The 17,078-nt window shown below is 44.1% G+C and overlaps 1 protein-coding gene across 1 annotated transcript in view; it reads left to right on the top strand.

Moving 5' to 3' along the window:
* LOC141108357 (cholesterol 7-desaturase nvd-like) overlaps positions 1-17,078 on the top strand; it is a 67,037-nt gene that overhangs the window by 26,707 nt on the left and 23,252 nt on the right. Inside the window, exon 2 of the mRNA XM_073599905.1 lies at positions 3,888-4,076. Within this exon, the coding sequence (XP_073456006.1) occupies positions 3,888-4,076 (189 nt within the window). The remainder of the gene's footprint in view (positions 1-3,887; positions 4,077-17,078) is intronic.

Raw genomic sequence — 17,078 nt, 5'->3', positions numbered from 1 at the left:
AGAACCCATCTAATATAAACTTGCAGTCCCTGCAGCTATTACCTGACCTACTTTTTACACCAGATAGATAAGTGGACAGATAAGACTTACTGAAAACTGTTAGAACTTGCATAATCCTAATGTCATTCAATTGAAGCTATGTTGTAAAATACTCCACGGAAAGAGCCTGAGTGTGCCTGCATTTCATTTGATGCCACTTTTACATACTGACACGTTTACAGTAATTTTAACTTATGAATAAAGTCAACACTCAAATGCAGAAGTAAATATTGTATTTCAACATCTTGTAAGTTTTGTCATGCAGTTTGATATTCGGCAGTCTCTCTGTGCCAGTCCCCTGTATTCTATCTCACCACTTACAGAGAGCATGATGCATGAAGAGTACGCAATTGAGCCCACCTCCGACACTCCAATATCAGTTGCTGGGGTTTTTGAGAGAGGAATGTTATAAGATGCGCCAAATATTTATATTTGGTGAAAGGTCTGGACTACAGCCAGGCCAGTTAAGCATCCAGAATCTTTTGCTACAAAGCAATGCTGTTGTCATAGATGCAGTATGTGGTTTAGCATTGTCCAGCTGAAATATGCAAGGCCTTTCCTGAAAGATGTCTGGATAAGAGCAAATGCCAATCAAAAACCTGGAAATAGCTTTCAGCATTGTGTCCCTTTCCAGATGCGCAAGCTGCCCATTCCATATGCTCTAATGCAAATGGTTGCCAAAGGGGACCACATTCTGATTTTATCTGACCAAAGAACAGTTTTCCACCATTTTAAATGAGAAGACAGCTGTGTTTCTGGATCATCTTTCAGGTTTTAATTTTTTTGCACAACAGTGTCACTAGCTTTCATATTTGGGGGGGACAGGGACAAAAGTAGGGATAAAGATAGAGATAGAGAATACATTTTTCAAGAATAGAATGCACCACTCCAGAGGTCTTGATACCTTACTGGTGCCAATCAATGCAGCCTCACCAGTGCATGCTGGAAGGGGGGGCGAGCACTGCCGGATTACACAGAGCAGGGATCTCCCACTTACCCGGCGGCCGCTGTCATATGAAGTACCATCTCCTGTAATAGACTGCACACAGTGGCCATGCTGTGTAAGTGGGAGATTTTTGTAATCCGGCGGTGCTGGGGATTTCTGGTCACCCTAGGCTAGTGGCCAGCAGGACCTCACAGGTCCGTGGCCAGCTCCCAGCAGGACCTCACAGGTCCGTGGCCAGCTGTGGGTCCTGCTGGGAGCTGTGGGTCATGCTGGCCACAGTTCCTGCTGGGAGCCAACCATGGCATGTGGCCCTGCTGGCCTGCAGCCCACGGGCAGCTCCCAGCAGGATTCACAGACCATGGGCAAGGTAAAGGAGTGTATGGGGGGAGATCGATTGGATGATTGATCATGTGGGGGTGTCGGTCTCTCACAGCTCACCTCAGCTTGCTCGGCAGCTGCCAGTTCAGAGTTCAGCAGGACAGGTCCTCTCTTCCTCCTTTTCCTTGCACAGCTTCCTCCACTCCCGGGGGTAGGTGATGTTGCTCTTGGGGTCAAGCTCAACTTAGTCCACAGTACTGTTATTGTACTGTCTGCAGCCGGCAGCAGCGCACCAAAAGATCCGACCGCGGCGGCGAGGGGAGCTGTAACACGAACTCTAAGCCTGGCTGCGCTGCTCTCCAGACTGACTCCACCGGGAGCAGGGAGCTTGAGCGCGCAACCGCCGCCGCTAACTACAACTCCCACAAACCACAACGGCGATGATGTCACCTAGGCTAGCCCCGTCTTACTCGAGGCTCAGAGACCGGAGAAAACAGTCATTGAGGCGAACACTCGGACAGCCGCGGTGCCGGCCAGCGGAAGTTTTTTATTCGGGTTACATTTGGGGGGGCACACACTAAAATTGGTGGGTCGAGGCCCCCTCAGGCCCCACACTCGTGACACCAATGGGCACAGCGAACTGTGCTCAGTGATTTGTGAAAGTATTCCTGAGTTTGTGCAGTGATGTCCATCAGAATCATGCTTATTTTTAATGCAGTGCCATCTGAGGGCTTTAAGATCAAGTGCATCCAATATTGTATCCCTTGTGCAGGGATTTCTCCAGATTCAAAATCTTTTGATATGTATTGTAGATGAATATATTTAAAGTCTTTGCAGTTTTACGATGAGGAACATAATAAAATTACTTAACAATTTTTAGACGCAGCTTTTCAGATTGGTGAACCTCTGCCCTGATTTACTTCTGAGACACACTGCTCTTTGTATACCCAGTCATGTTACTGACTTGTTGCTAATCTAAATAGTTGAAAAACATTCTTCCAGCTCTTGTTCGTACCACTTGTGAGCTTTTTGTTGCCCTGTCCCAACTTTAAGATGTGTTGCTGCTATCAATTTTAAAATGGTTATCTTAAAATTGGACCTTTTCATTTAATGTTTTCTATTGTAAATAAATTTAAGGGTTTGAGATTTGCAAATCATTACTTACTGGTTTTATGTAGATTTTACACAGCGTCCTAACATTTTGGAATTTGGGTTGTACTGGTCAACCCCCTTTGTCAAAGGGATGAGCATAAGAAAATCTGTATCTCTCAATTTAAGATTTATATATAGCTGAATTAAGACACAATAGGTGTCAACACTTTTATTATTGAACAGTAAGCGCATTCAAACAAAGACAACCATTTATGCTACTCTTTATTCAGTAAATAATTAGGTGAAAGTACCTGGATTTGACCTGGTATCAGCTTTTTGCAGTCCTTGTTCAGCAGGGCAGTAGTGTAAGGAAGCAGCACAAGGAGCCAATTAGTTCATGTGCTGACACAAAGCATGCTGACAAGGAGAGGATTGACCAATAAAGCTCATCACTGTACAGCTTCTTCCTTGACTTCCAAGTCACAATCTGGTGTGGGTCTGACCTGTGCTGTCTATGGACAGGCCCAGCTCAGAAGTGGACCCACGCATGTGCCCCCATAGCACATGGGGCAGAAAATAAGGTAAGGGGCCACCCTGTGCAATATTCTATTGCATGAAGCAAGTATGTATAAACCCTTTTAAGTTCAAAGTATGGCCAAAGCTTTTTTGGCCATAGTTCTCATGTGGGTCACAGGAGTGCATTTATTTCTGCACTCCTGTGTCCCAGATTCACCCGATGGCGGACTAAAGCCCACTGTCACCTGACATCAGAGTTGATCCAGGCGCTACAGGGATCTGGACTAAATTGACGGGATCCACCCAGATGACTGCCTGGCAGCTCTGTCTAAGCCTATTAGCATGCCACTGAGAGCCTGAGCCAGTCAATCCCACCCCCTCCACAGCGCTGTAGAGCCAGTGCAGAGATTCAGTGACTCAAGTCACCGCTCTCTGCTCAGTAAGAACTGAGCGATCAGCTGGCACATGATCGCTTGGTTCATGGTCTTGGAGCCAGTGGGGGACAGCTGCAGCATCAAATCAATGCTACAGTAACATAAGGGAGTATGATTGATTGATTTTGTTTAATTCCTCACTTTCAACTAAAAGGCTTTAAATATCAAGACATTGTCCGGATTGTATATCCAGTAATAATGGTCTCCAGTGTCTGCATTCAATCTTATGCTGTTCATGTATGAAAAGTAGCAAAAATACAAATGGCTATCAAAACTATCTTTAGCTTCATTAAAATTCTCCATAATATTGCTTTAAAAATTAAAGTGTTGTCATGTGAAAAAGCTTCAACCACAGGCTGTTATGCAGGTAATTTTGCTATTAATATTGATACTGGCAGCTATATATTGTCAATTCAACTATTTGAATATACTGACGGTCCATATCTTGAGTATCCTAATCTTGAGGTTTATAATCTTTTCAGTTGTACATATGCCTACTGTGCCATGTTTCTGATTTCTTGTTTTTTTTTTTTCTCGTGCAGGTGAGCAGGTGGCGGTGTACCGAACTGCGTGCGGCAGTGTGTATGTTGTGGATGCCTACTGCCCTCATCTTGGCGCCAATCTTGCTGTGGGAGGCAGAGTAGTTGGCGATTGCATAGAGTGCCCATTTCATGGCTGGCAGTTCCATGGAAAAGATGGAAAGTGCACCAAGATACCATATGCTGAAAAAGGTACATAAGCATCTTGTACATCCAGACCTGTAAAGCAGAACTCTAGGCAAATATAGCAAAATGCCCCTTTGGTCGTTTTTTTTTTTTTTCTGCAAATTGCAATAATTGCAATAAAGTATTTTTTAGAGAAACTGCCAGCCTAAATGTTTGAAGTCTGAAATCTGTGGGTACATATCCATTGTAGGTCAGTTTTTACTGTTAGTGGCTCCAGTATAGGAGGGCTAAAGGAGGAGGGGTTTCGTCCGCTTGAGAAGGTGGAGCTCCCAGGGATGACCTTTGAAGTATTGCTCTTTCTTTGGCATGTGACCCATCCATGCAATCAAGGTGGCTAGAGGAATCCTCCTGCTGTGCTATTATAATCTCGACAGCCACTGATCAAATTAAAAATTTTCAACGTTTCCATTCGACACAATTTGATTTAAGACTTTTGTCAAGCGGGGGCGTCCATAAATGGATTGAAATTCAGCTGGTCCTTCCCTTTCCCTTTTTCTTTTCTAGCTCTCTCGTTCCTCACTCCTCTGGCACTGTTATATTCTACTTTTTTTATTATGCATATCGGGCCACCAGGCGCTGTTAAGAAATGGTTATGATGATAGCACCTTTTTCCTTTTTGGATATAGATCTCTTTTCTTTCCTTTATGCTCTATCCTTATAGACAAATGTACATCCAGAACAACTGGATTATAGTACACATCCAGCTTATTATCGAGCCATTTAATCCAAACTGCATACAGTAGTTTCAGATCAGTGCAGCGTATGCAATTCATAGCTTCTATGAAGCAGTGCTTATGGACAATTTCAATGGAACTATACATCCTTTGGCGAAATTGACTAAAATGAATTGTTTGTCATTTTATTAGTGGATTTGCACACATTTCATCATTTCATCTGACGATATTTTTATTTGAAATGCTGTTCAGCTACTAGTTGTTTGCAAACCCCAAACACTGCATAGCCAGAATGGCATCTTGATTTTAATCTTGCCATAAATGGTTGATATTTGGAATTTGGCCGGGTTAGCGGGGAACAGCTGAATTTCTTTTACAAGGGATTTTATTATTAATCAATCCAACAAATAGTCAACAGTTAGATGTTACATTGTATGGTGGTCAAGAGTAAGTCAGGAAGTTTACATATTAAAGGTTTGGCACCCATGGCAGTAAAGATCCAAGAGCTACTAGCTGAGACGACATAGAATTTCCTACTACAGTATATAATTAGAATAAAGGCATCCAAGCATATATCCTAATAAGCAAGGCATAAAAGCCGATTGTGCATGAATATACTTATAGGTAGAGTGTGTGTGTGTGTGTGTGTGTGTGTGTGTGTATATATATATATTATATTATATTATCTCTCTTGCAAGTGAGTACACCCCTCAGTTTTGTAAATATTTTATTTTTTCATGTGACAACACTGAAGAAATTATACTTTGCTACAATGTAAAGTATTGAGTTTACAGCTTGTATAACAGTGTAAATTTGCTGTCCCCTCAAAATAACTCCCACAGCCATTAATGTCTAAACCGCTGGCAACAAAAGTGAGTACACCCCTAAGTGAAAGTGTCCAAATTAAGCCCAATTAGCCATTTTCCCTCCCCGATGTCATGTGACTCGGTGTTACAAGGTCGCAGGTGTGTATAAATTTAGTGTTATTGGAGTTTGTACTGGATAAAGCAGGAACCCCGATAATAGCAATGGCTGATTTTTAATAAAGTAAAGGATAAGAGTCTAGATAGACCCAATACAGCAGGCGAGGGTCGGCTATCTCGATTCTTGGCGGGGAAATGGGTTTGAGTGGCATTTGGCGATTGCGCTATCCGCAAGACAGGCGGTAGTCTTGCTTCTCAAGCTCCTACCTCACTCTCTCTAGAATTGACATGGCCCTGGGTAATAGGGAGGCAATATCGTCAGTAAGTAATATAGCGTATGGTCCAAGAGGAGTCTCGGACCACTCCTCGCTGACAATAAATATTGGGGGCAAAGCTCATTCTGGAGAATGGAAAATCAGCTCTTGTTGGCTGGAATTGATTGGCAATTCTGGCGAAGTGATGTCTAGACTAAATGAATTTGTACTAATCAATACAGACACTGCATTGCCCGGAGTGGTTTGGGACTCCTTGAAGGCCTACTTCAGAGGCCTCTTAATTCAGCAAGTGGCAAGAACTAAGGGGAAATCGAGAAAATGGGAAGGGAAAATTAGGAATGAGGTGATCCAGGCGGAGAGGCGATATGTTGAAGATCCAACCCCTGACAGACAGAGGGAATGGCTAGATAAGCAACAAGTCTATAAAATGGCAATTACAAGGAGGGCGGAGAATAGACGAATATTTCAGCGGCAGTGCCATTTTGGCGAGGGGGAAAGGGTCGGTCGCTCCCTGTCCCTCTTGATTAAATCTTATACCTCCCCTTCTACTGTTTCAGCGATTAGGACCGTAAGTGGAGACATCACTACTGATGCGTTAAAGATAACGCATGTGTTTAGTGACTATTATAAGTCTCTATAAATCTAACAGGGAAGTGGGGGGTGTAATAACAGACGACTTCTCAGAGAAGGATAGAATAGATAGACGCACCAGTGACTCTAGAGGGGTTAAAACGGGCAGTGGCAGGGATGCCTAATCAAAAATTACCAGGCCCGGACGGGCTGCCGGTAGAAATATATAAACGCTATGGTGAGGTACTACTCCCTGAACTGTTGAAAACATTGGGATGAGCGTTAGACAATGGTAGACTCCCTACCTCATTGTCGGAAGCCACTATTATTGTAATACATAAGGAGGGGAAAGATCAACAGGACGCCTCTTGTTACCGCCCCATTTCATTATTATGCACTGATGTAAAAATCTTGGCCAAAGCTCTAGCAACCCTCCTAAATAAATATATTCAAAAGCTGATACATCCTGACCAGTCGGGTTTTATTCCCAGCAGATCAACTACCACCAACATTAGAAGAGTTTTCTTAAATATGCAGATTCCAACTGACAACTTAGGCCCCAAGGCCATTCCGCCCTTAGATGTCGCCAAGGCCTTTGATAGTCTAGAATGGGATTATCTATGGAAGGTGCTAGAGCGATTTGGTTTTGGTCCCTCTTTTATTAGATGGGTGAAAGTACTCTATAATGAACCTAGAGCAAGAATTAAAATTAATAACGAACTTTCAGAAACGCTCCAGCTGGAGAGAGGAACGATACAGAGTTGTCCCCTATCTCCCCTATTTGCTTTGGCAATGGAACCACTTGCAATTATGACTAGATCAAGACTAGACATGCAGGGGTTAAGGCGTCAGCTAGAAGACAGGATCGCTCTGTTCGCAGATGATGTCCTGTTCTTTCTTGGAGATGTTGAATCTTCGCTAAATACAGTAATACAAATGGTCGGCGAGTTTGGGCGACTTTCTGGTCTGGTCATTAATTGGGATAAGTCGGCTCGGTTACCAGTCGACCCACTTGGCAACCAGTTACTGCTGAGAACTCCGCTCCTGAAAGTGGCCAAGCTTAAATACTTGGGTGTGTGGATTACTAGTGATATAAAGCAATATGTCAATGATAATCTAGCCCCATTGCTATTGAAATTAAAACAAAAGGGAGACATTTGGTGTCGCTTCCTTCTGTTGTGGGGCGTTGCAATCTAATTAAGATGATATGGCGCCCGCAGATATTGTATATACTCCATAACTCTCCGGCCTGGATCGGCCAGAAGTGGTTTAAGAGAATTGAATCCCTGTTCAGGGAAGAGGAAGTTGGAAGAAGGGCCAATCTAGGATTGGCCTGCAAACTATGCAATTACCCATTAAAGAAGGAGGTATGGCGATTCCGAGACTATATTTTTTGTCAACCCAGCTCCAACATTTAGCGGGATGTGGAGCCCTAGAGGGTGGGAATTCCAGCAATAAAATAATGGGGGCCCCACATGATACACTAGTTGAGGTACTAGAAGCAGGCTCTTTTATCCATAGATGCCCGACGATGGCACTAGTTACTAAAGTGTGGCAGGTAACAAAGGCTCTAATGGGGTACAATGGGGTAACTGAATATACCCCTTTATGGCATAATAAAAACCTGGCCGAAATAAGGGTTATAGAGAGACCTTGGGAAGGGCAGGGCATTAGCCGTTTAATCCAATTGTATGAAGACATTTTTAGATTTAAGACGGGAATTCAACATCTCAAATAAGGCGTTTTATAAATACCTTAAGATTAGGCATGCCATACAAGCCCAATTCAGGTCCCAAACTATTGAATGGATCCAGATTCCGCTACTCTTCCAAATTATATGCTGGCCTGGGGGATAGGATTTTGAATGGAGCATACCCTCTTAAGAGAAAGGCGGGGTGGAAGAGAGACGTAGGGACAATGACTGAAACAATGGGACAAGATTTTAGAACAAGGAGTCCTGGTCTCGATTTTCCTCCTTGCAGAAAGTCTCTCACCTGTTCCTAATCCATAGTCTTATACCCCCCAAAAAATGTTTAAACTTGGATGGAAACCAAATGAGTGCCCCAGGTGTAAGGCGACAGGAGATCTTATCCACATGGTGTGGAAGTGCTCAAAGCTATTTGTGCCCAAAGCTATTTAGATACCGGGTGGAGATAGTTGATAGGATAAATAAAACCTTCAGGACTACTCTGGAACCCGAGGCCAAGACATGCCTATTAGGGATCTTGGAGGAAGATAGAGTCCCATCCGGTACTGTTGTAGCTGTGCTAAGATGTCCTCCAAGCGAGGAGACTAATAGCACAGAAATGGCAGGCACCCCCTTCCCCCCCCAAACTGTGAAGAACTGGTCTGAGACTATCAATTCAATGGTTTGGAGTGAAAGAGTGGCGTATATTAGACAAAATAACCTCAGGAAATTTGTGAGCTTGTGGAGACCTTGGTTGGAGGAGATGGGATGTCCCATATGAGAGGATGCGGGGGAGCTAGGGAGAATACCTCCCCCGCTCTCCACCATATTCCCGTCTTCGTCACTTCTGTATTCTGTAGGAGAGGAAATATAAAATTTTTTTTTTTTTTTTGCGTTATTGTATGTCAACTTACGATGTGTATTTTTAAAATGTATTTTAAAACATGAAATTTGGTGTTATTCGCTCTCTCTCTCATACTTGACACTGGAAGTTCAACATGGCACCTCGTGGCAAAGAACTCTGAGGATCTGAAAAAAATTGTTGCTCTACATAAAAATGACCTAGGCTATAAGAAGTTTGCCAAGACCCTGAAACTGAGCTGCAGCACGGTTGCCAAGACCATACTGCAGTTTAACAGGACAGGTTCCACTCAGAACAGGCCTTGCCATGGTCGACCAAAGAGGCTGAGTGCACGTGCTCAGCGTCATATCCAGAGGTTATCTTTGGGAAATAGACATATGAGTGCTGCCAGCAATGCTGCAGAGGTTGTGGGGGTGGGGGGGGGGGGTCAACCTGTCAGTGCTCAGACCATACACTGCATCAAATTGGTCTGCCTGGCTGTTGTCCCAGTAGGAAGCCTTTTCTAAAGATGTACATGAGAGCCTGTAAACAGTTTGCTGAAGACAAGCAGAATAAGGACATGGATTACTGGAACCATGTCCTGTGGTCTGATGAGACCAAGATAAACTTATTTGGTTCAGATAGTGTCAAGTGTGTGGTGGCAACCGGGTGAGGGGTACAAAGACAAGCGTGTCTTGCCTACAGTCAATCATAGGGGTGGGAGTGTCATGGACTGAGGCTGCATGAGTGCCGGTACTGGGGAGCTACAGTTAATTGAGTAAACCATGAATGCCAACATGCACTGTGACCTACTGAAGTAGAGAATGAGCCCCTCCCTTCAGAAAGTGGGCCGCAGGCCAGTATTCAAACATAATGATCCCAAACACACCTCCAAGACTACCACTGCCTTGCTAAAGAAGCTGAGGGTAAAGGTGGAGGACTGGGGGGCGTGGCCTGGCTAGCGATGGAATAGGACGTGGGTAGAGAGCTCCTGGTACCCAAACTCCTGAACGATCTCTTGCTTACTATTCCGCGGCAGAATACACTCAAATTTCATCCCCCTAGGACCCGGACGAAAGCGGAAGGATGTCCCCGCCGAAAAGAAATACCGGAGCAGCTGATGAGCTTGCACAGTATCACCGCAATGATAAGGATCAGCAGGCCGAAGATGGTGGCAACACGTGTGCCGACAGAGCATCACACCAGATACAGCCAAAGTGCTAGATGGTATAGCAGCCCTGCAAGGCATTCTGACCACCAAAATTGACGAGGTAAAGATAGACCTTTCTCTTCTCCGCCAAGACCTCTCCAAACTGAAGGATCGTGTCACGGAGACCGAGACCTGCATAGGGACGGCGGAAGATATCCTGCACCCATTGAGAAACAATGGAAAATATGCAGAGGCAAATTCACCAGTTACACACACATCAGGATGACATGTAGAATCGTCTGAGAAGATGTAACCTTCGTTTCTTAGGTCTCCCGGAGAAGTCAGAGGGCTCTGAACCAGCTGAATACCTGGAATCTTTATTGATTGGCACCTACAGCAGGGAGGCCTTTTCTGTGATCGCGGTGGAGAGAGCCCACCGCATCCCGGCACGTTCACCGCCTCCTGGAGCGCCTCCTCGCACCTTTTATAGCAAAGTTTTTAAACTTTCGATACAGGGATAAAATATTGCGGCTCACAAGAGAAAAGGGCAACATCCAGACTGCGGGTGGAGGAGGACTGCCGAGCACAATTTTTCGAAGACCCAGCTGCAGCAGTGGCATGGCTTGACCAACAGGGATGTGCAGCCTAATCTGATGTATGTCAAACACACCATCCCCGGGTCTCACTTGTTCGTGTATGACAGAGGGACGTACAGTGTCTTTAGTATTTGACCCCTGGCAGTATACGGTGCATCTCCCCTCTTGCCTATCATCCGGTCAACGGACCTTGGATATCAGTTAAACCGAAATGCTGCAAAATTGACAGACTACTAATATATCAGTTGTATAGTCGCCACCTGGAAAACATAACGTTAAATGTGGGTGTTTACACTTATAGTAAGAACTGAAGGGCCTCATATGCAGAGGGAAGCGGCACAGTGACCTGTTTTCACTCCAACACAGGAAAATATACAAGCATTGTAGAACATGCCTGGGAGGAGAGTGATTGACATGCTCCTGACATACGGCCTTGCTGCGTTACCCCCCCCCCCTCCCCCGCACCCCTGCTTTTGTCTACATTCCCGCAGGATATCTGGGGAAACATCCGGCAACGCCAGGGGAGGGGGGCCTGCCGGGGGAGGGGAAATAGCAGGGGCTTTGCGCCCAGATCTTGTATACAAGACACTTCCCCCCCACCTAGTACAGGACCAGCAGTAATGTCGTCTGCACTATATCCCCTATACCTCCACTCCTTGGGGCCCCCAGATTACCTTCCTTACACAATTAATCCCCCTGGAATTTCTCAGAACTGAACCTTAAACATAAAGCAGAACTTGCAAATAGCAACATATAGATGTACTAACAAGAGACCCTTAGCACCGGTCTTTCAGGGAGCACTTTCCTGCCCCACTAACTTACCACACACAACAGTGAGAAATCGTCCCCAACGATAATTGAATATATTGCAATTATTCAGCTAACTTCTGTTTTTAAGATATATGCCCCCAGCTAGAGACTATATCTGGAAGATTACCTTCATGTTTTATGGGTAAGATATGCTTCTGCCAAGTTGGGAGGCGTGGAGCTGGGAGGGAGGGTTGTTACCCATGTTTGGGTTGTTTGGTTTATAGTAAAGAGTAGAGATGTTAAATGTTCTTTGAGATGTACTTATGAACAAATAAGGACACACAAGAAATTGCACTGGTATAGCCAATATAACACTAATGTCTTGAACCTGTTAGACCTCTATCATGCTGGTCCCCATATATACCCATCAAAGATGAAATTACTGCAATAAAATTTTTAACGTTGAATGCAAGGGGGCTGCATGATAAAATTAAACGCATAGCTGCACTTGCGCTCCTGAAAGCTCAAAAAGCTAACATCATAGCACTGATGGAGACGCATGTCACAGGACACCTTCAATCCGCCCTGAAGCGCCCATGGATTGGATGGACGTATCACAGCACTCTCTCGAATATGTCCAGGGGGGTGTCTATACTAGTGACCAAATCTACCCCATTTGAATTAATCTCACTAAAATCGGACCAGCATGGCAGATTTTGTTTTCTTGAACGCAAGCAGGGGGAATGCAGTTGCTGGTACTTGCATGTTATGTCCCCCCTCCATACAGTTCGGAAGTGGTTGCAGCTGGTCTAGAGTACATGGCGCAGCATCCGGCCGTGTGGATGGGGGACTTCAATACGACTATGAACCCCTCTTTAGACCGACCAGTACAGCAGGGAGTTCAGGGCGTGGAGTTGAGGCAAACCAGATTAAGCTGACTTAATGGAATTCACACTAGTAGACATATGGAGGCATCAGCACCCAGTAGCTAGAGCATACACATGCCATTCACGAAGTCACAGAACAATGTCTTGAATAGATTACATACTGGTGTCCAAAACCCTTCTGCCTAAAATTCTGGACTCAGGATTTGCACCCAGGGCTCTGTCGGACCACTCCCCATGCTGGATGCTAGCCTCACTGTTGGAGGCGGCACCCAAGCAGGTGTGGTGATTAAACCCCTACTGGTTGTCAGCATTAACAGAACATGATATAGCAAGGGAGTTGAAATTTTTCTTTTCAGAGGGACAAAGCTCTGTCAATCAACTCCAGGTGGGACGAATTTAAGCTACATGCACGTAGAATACTCCCCTTGAAAATGAATAGACTTAAAAAAAACCTCCAACACAATTATACAGATGACCGAAGATAAATTAAAGGAATTAGAGGAAGCCTATAAAATTGCACCCCTCCCCGGAAAATTTGGAAAGGGTTAAACTGCAGGCCCACACAATGGCACCACTGTCCCTAGAGAGCCAGGCAAAAGGTATTCTGTAAAGCCAGAATATACGAACACGGGGATACTATTGGCATACTTGGCCCATCTAGTTAGCAAACCACTGGTGGTGGTCTCATTGACCGGCCCGAGAACTGATCGCTGACCCCCCGAGAGTTGCAAATAAATTCCTTGAGTTTTAGAGCAACTTATACAAATTGCAGTGCAGACACACATCAGAAGATATCAGATCGTATTTACACACAATTCAATTTCCAAGACTGAACGCAGACCAATTTACTATGCTAGATTCCCCCATAACAGATCAAGACCTATCCACAGCAATCTCCCAATTGGTTAAATCCAAAGCACTGGGGCTAGATGGACTGCCATTAGAATTTTATGCCACATATTCAGAAATACTTGTTCCTAAACTTAAACTATACCACTCCATATTTGAAATAGGACAACTCCCCTCTTCCATGCAGGGAGCCCAAATTATAGTTCTCCCCAAGCCGGGTAAAGACCCCCATCTCCCAGAACCATTTCTTCCCATCTCCCTACTTCCAGTTGACATTAAAATACTGTCCAAAATACTAGCTTCTAGACTAAACACAATAACATTATCCCTTATCCACCCAGATCAAACAGGCTTCATGCCAGGGAAAAATACCGGAATGAATATTAGGCTGTTCAATGTCCAGGCACAGCATGATAATTCTAACACCAGGGTGATTGTGGCTCTGGATACGGCCAAAGCTTTCGACTGTCGAATGGCCATATTTATGGGAATGTCTTAACTGTTACGGATTTGGGCCCAATTTCATTAAATGGGTGCAACTTTTATACCAGACATCCAAGGAGAGGATATTTATAAACAGCTGGCTGTCAGATCAAATTTCCCTGCTCCTGTACACCTTAGCTGTGGAACCATTAGCTATAGCCAATACGAGCAGACCCAAATATTGTTGGCCTGAGACGGGGATGCATGGGAAAAAATAGGGCTATATGTGGACGACACAATTATATACTTGGCAGATCAGGGAAAGCCATTACAGACAGCCTTGGCCATAATTGAAAAAAGGCGAGAATACTCCAGACTACATATAAACTGGGACAAATCCCAAATCCTCCCCCTAGACCTATTTCCCCCGTCTGTGGTCCAACCAGAGCTCCCTTTTAACTAGTGTGACGGTAATCAGATATCAGGAGTAATGGTGACTAGAGATTACATCCATCTTAATATAGAGCCACTGTTCGCGATTCTTAAATCTAAACCCCAAACCTGGTCTAGGTTGCTCCTGGGAGTAACGGGAAGAATAAACCTCATAAAAATGATTCTCTTACCCCAAAATTTTGTATATGGTCTGGCATGCCCCTCTTTACATTCCTCTAAGAATCTTCCAACAGATTGAGGCAATCTTGAACTCCTTTGTCTAGGGACATGACAGGCACAAATTAGCTTGGCATGTGTTAAATACTACTTCTGAAGGGGGATGTGCCTTACCAGATTTGCAGGATTACTACATCGCTGCACAGCTCTCACACATGCACTACTACTCATCAGAAGCACAACACTATAGAAATCTAGTGTGTGACAAACCAGGGCACCCGATTACTCCCATGCAGGCAATTTTCCGAAAAGAACCACGGAATAACAAACCCCCAAATACAATCAGGGGATGCTCACACATCACCAGAAGGTATTGGATGTCGCCTTGAAAAAACAGAACATGACCCAGCTTAATACCCACACTCCACTATGGCACAATACCCATCTACCTGAACTAGACACAGTCCCAGACCCCACAATATGGGCTTCTTATGGGGTATTATATCTTTACCAAGTAATGACGGACTCTGGGCCTAAGACCTTCCAAATGCTCAAAGAGGAACTCGCACTCCCAAATCATCTACTGTTCAGATTTCTTCAACTTAGACACGCTATACAAGCACAGTTCACAAACCATAGGATTACCCCGAGTACCCCTCCTGTTCTCAACATTATCTTAGGATCGGACCCAGTCAAATTTATATCTAACATCTATTAACCCTTCTACTCCAAAAGGCGAATGTATTCATCCACATAGCCAAAGCAGAGTGGGAAACTGATATAGGACCCATGGAAGATTTGGACTAGATAGAAATACTGGAGGGGGTTAAAGCAGTGTCTCCCAAGTCAACAGACTGACACAATTATACATTATACATCGTGCATACTTGACCCCGGTGAAACTAGCTAAGTTTCAAGCTGCAAGAAATCCTCTTTGACCCAGGTGTCTGCAGTCTCCGGGTACATTTTATCACCTACTATGGAAATGCCCCATAATACAAACTTACTGGACACAGATAATCCGTTTACGACATGACAACATGGGCTCCCCAGTGGTTCTTGACCCAAAGCTATGTTTACTGGGCCTATTGCCCGATGTAGAGGTGGACAAATATCAAACCATATTTATACTGGAAAACGTATTTGTAGCACAGAATCTGTATGCAAAAAAATTGGATGCAAATATAGCCCCCTACACTTCGGCTTGGGGAAAAAAAATCAATGATACCCTTCCATATAAAAAACTGATTTACACCCATAGAGGTTGCACTCAAAAATACTCTAAAGTATGGGATAGATGGCTGGAGGATGGTGAGATGTGCACTTAAGGAATCTAGTCTGCTGACAGGGTATATATAGTTGAAAGTGAAGTCTTTGCATAAAGGGGGAAAAACTAAATAAAATGATGCGAACATGGAATGTTGGTTATTGTATAAAAAATTTATTGCATACATATGGCATGTACATTACTTTGTATATCTGTTGAAAATACATCTATGTGCCTTGCTTACATCTCAGTTTGTTTTGTCCAATTAAAAAAAAAAAAAAAAAAGGTGGAGAACTGGCCAAACATGTCTCCAGACCTAAACCCTATTGAGCATCTGTGGAGCATCCTCAAATGGAAGGTGGAGGAGCGCACGGTCTCTAACATCCACCAGCTCTGTGATGTCATCATGGAGGAGTGGAAGAGGACACCGGTGGCAACCTGTGAAGCTCTAGTGAACTCCATGCCCAAGAGGGTTAAGGCAGTGCTGGAAAATAATGGTGGCCACACAATATTGACACTTTTTTGTGTCAATATAAAGTAGTACTACTGTACATTCTCCTAAATCCGGCCATATGGGGGGAAGTTCCTTGAATCAGATCCCTCGACTTGGCCACAAGCGCATATTTCTGCATATTGATCGCAGCAGCAATCTGGTTTCCTGGGAATGCGCCGTTTAGGTGCTCTTCACTAATGCTGACCAGCTATCTTGGAAGGAAGTTAGAGATCCCAACAGTGTTCCTGTGTCTCCTGATTCATCTACTAAGCCTATATTGACCCCCCCTGAATAAGGGCGGTCGCAGGCTTTCTGGTAAGCCTCCACTGTTTATTCTGAGGTGACGGGCAGCACTGGTGGTGAAAGTTCAGACCCAGAGTCTCCCATTGAATATTTCCCATCTGGATATCTTCATTCACAAACTTTTTTTCACACTTTTTGTGGTTTTGTTTGTTATGCACTGTCTATTTGATTAATTTTCTATGGACTTTTAGATTATCATTTTCATTTGCACTTGATTCTCATCTCTATTGACTTTTAACTGGCACAATTGCACTTGTTATATACAATTTTACAATTCTACCATTCTATAATTGTTATACACAATTTTATTATTTGTGGTACTTATCCAGCGCTGCCCTCATATTTTTATATTTAACCCAATATACATAAGCGGTTCAACTGTAATATTAATAGCCAATACCCCATTTAAGGTACCAATTACCTCCACCCAGTATCTTTGAAGTTTTGGACATCGCCACAAAAGATGTATTAATGTACCTGTGTTACTGCATCTAGCACAGACTGGCTCAGATTTCAGTCCAATTGCACAGAGAAACTGCAGAGTTCTATAGACCCTATAGAGAATAAAAATCTGAGTCAGTCTGTGATAGACACCCTGCACAGGGACCGGAGGACCTCGTCCCAAATCTCCTCAGAAATGGGACCAATATCTTTCTCCCAGCCAACCCGAGAAAGGATGGGGCGGTGCAATAAAAACCCATCTGACAGTAC

Source organism: Aquarana catesbeiana, linkage group LG09 (assembly GCF_042186555.1).
Source record: "Aquarana catesbeiana isolate 2022-GZ linkage group LG09, ASM4218655v1, whole genome shotgun sequence".
Classification (NCBI taxonomy): Eukaryota; Metazoa; Chordata; class Amphibia; order Anura; family Ranidae; genus Aquarana; species Aquarana catesbeiana.
The sequence above is the reverse complement of the archived record's forward strand: the minus strand, read 5'-3'. Positions and strand labels throughout refer to the sequence as shown.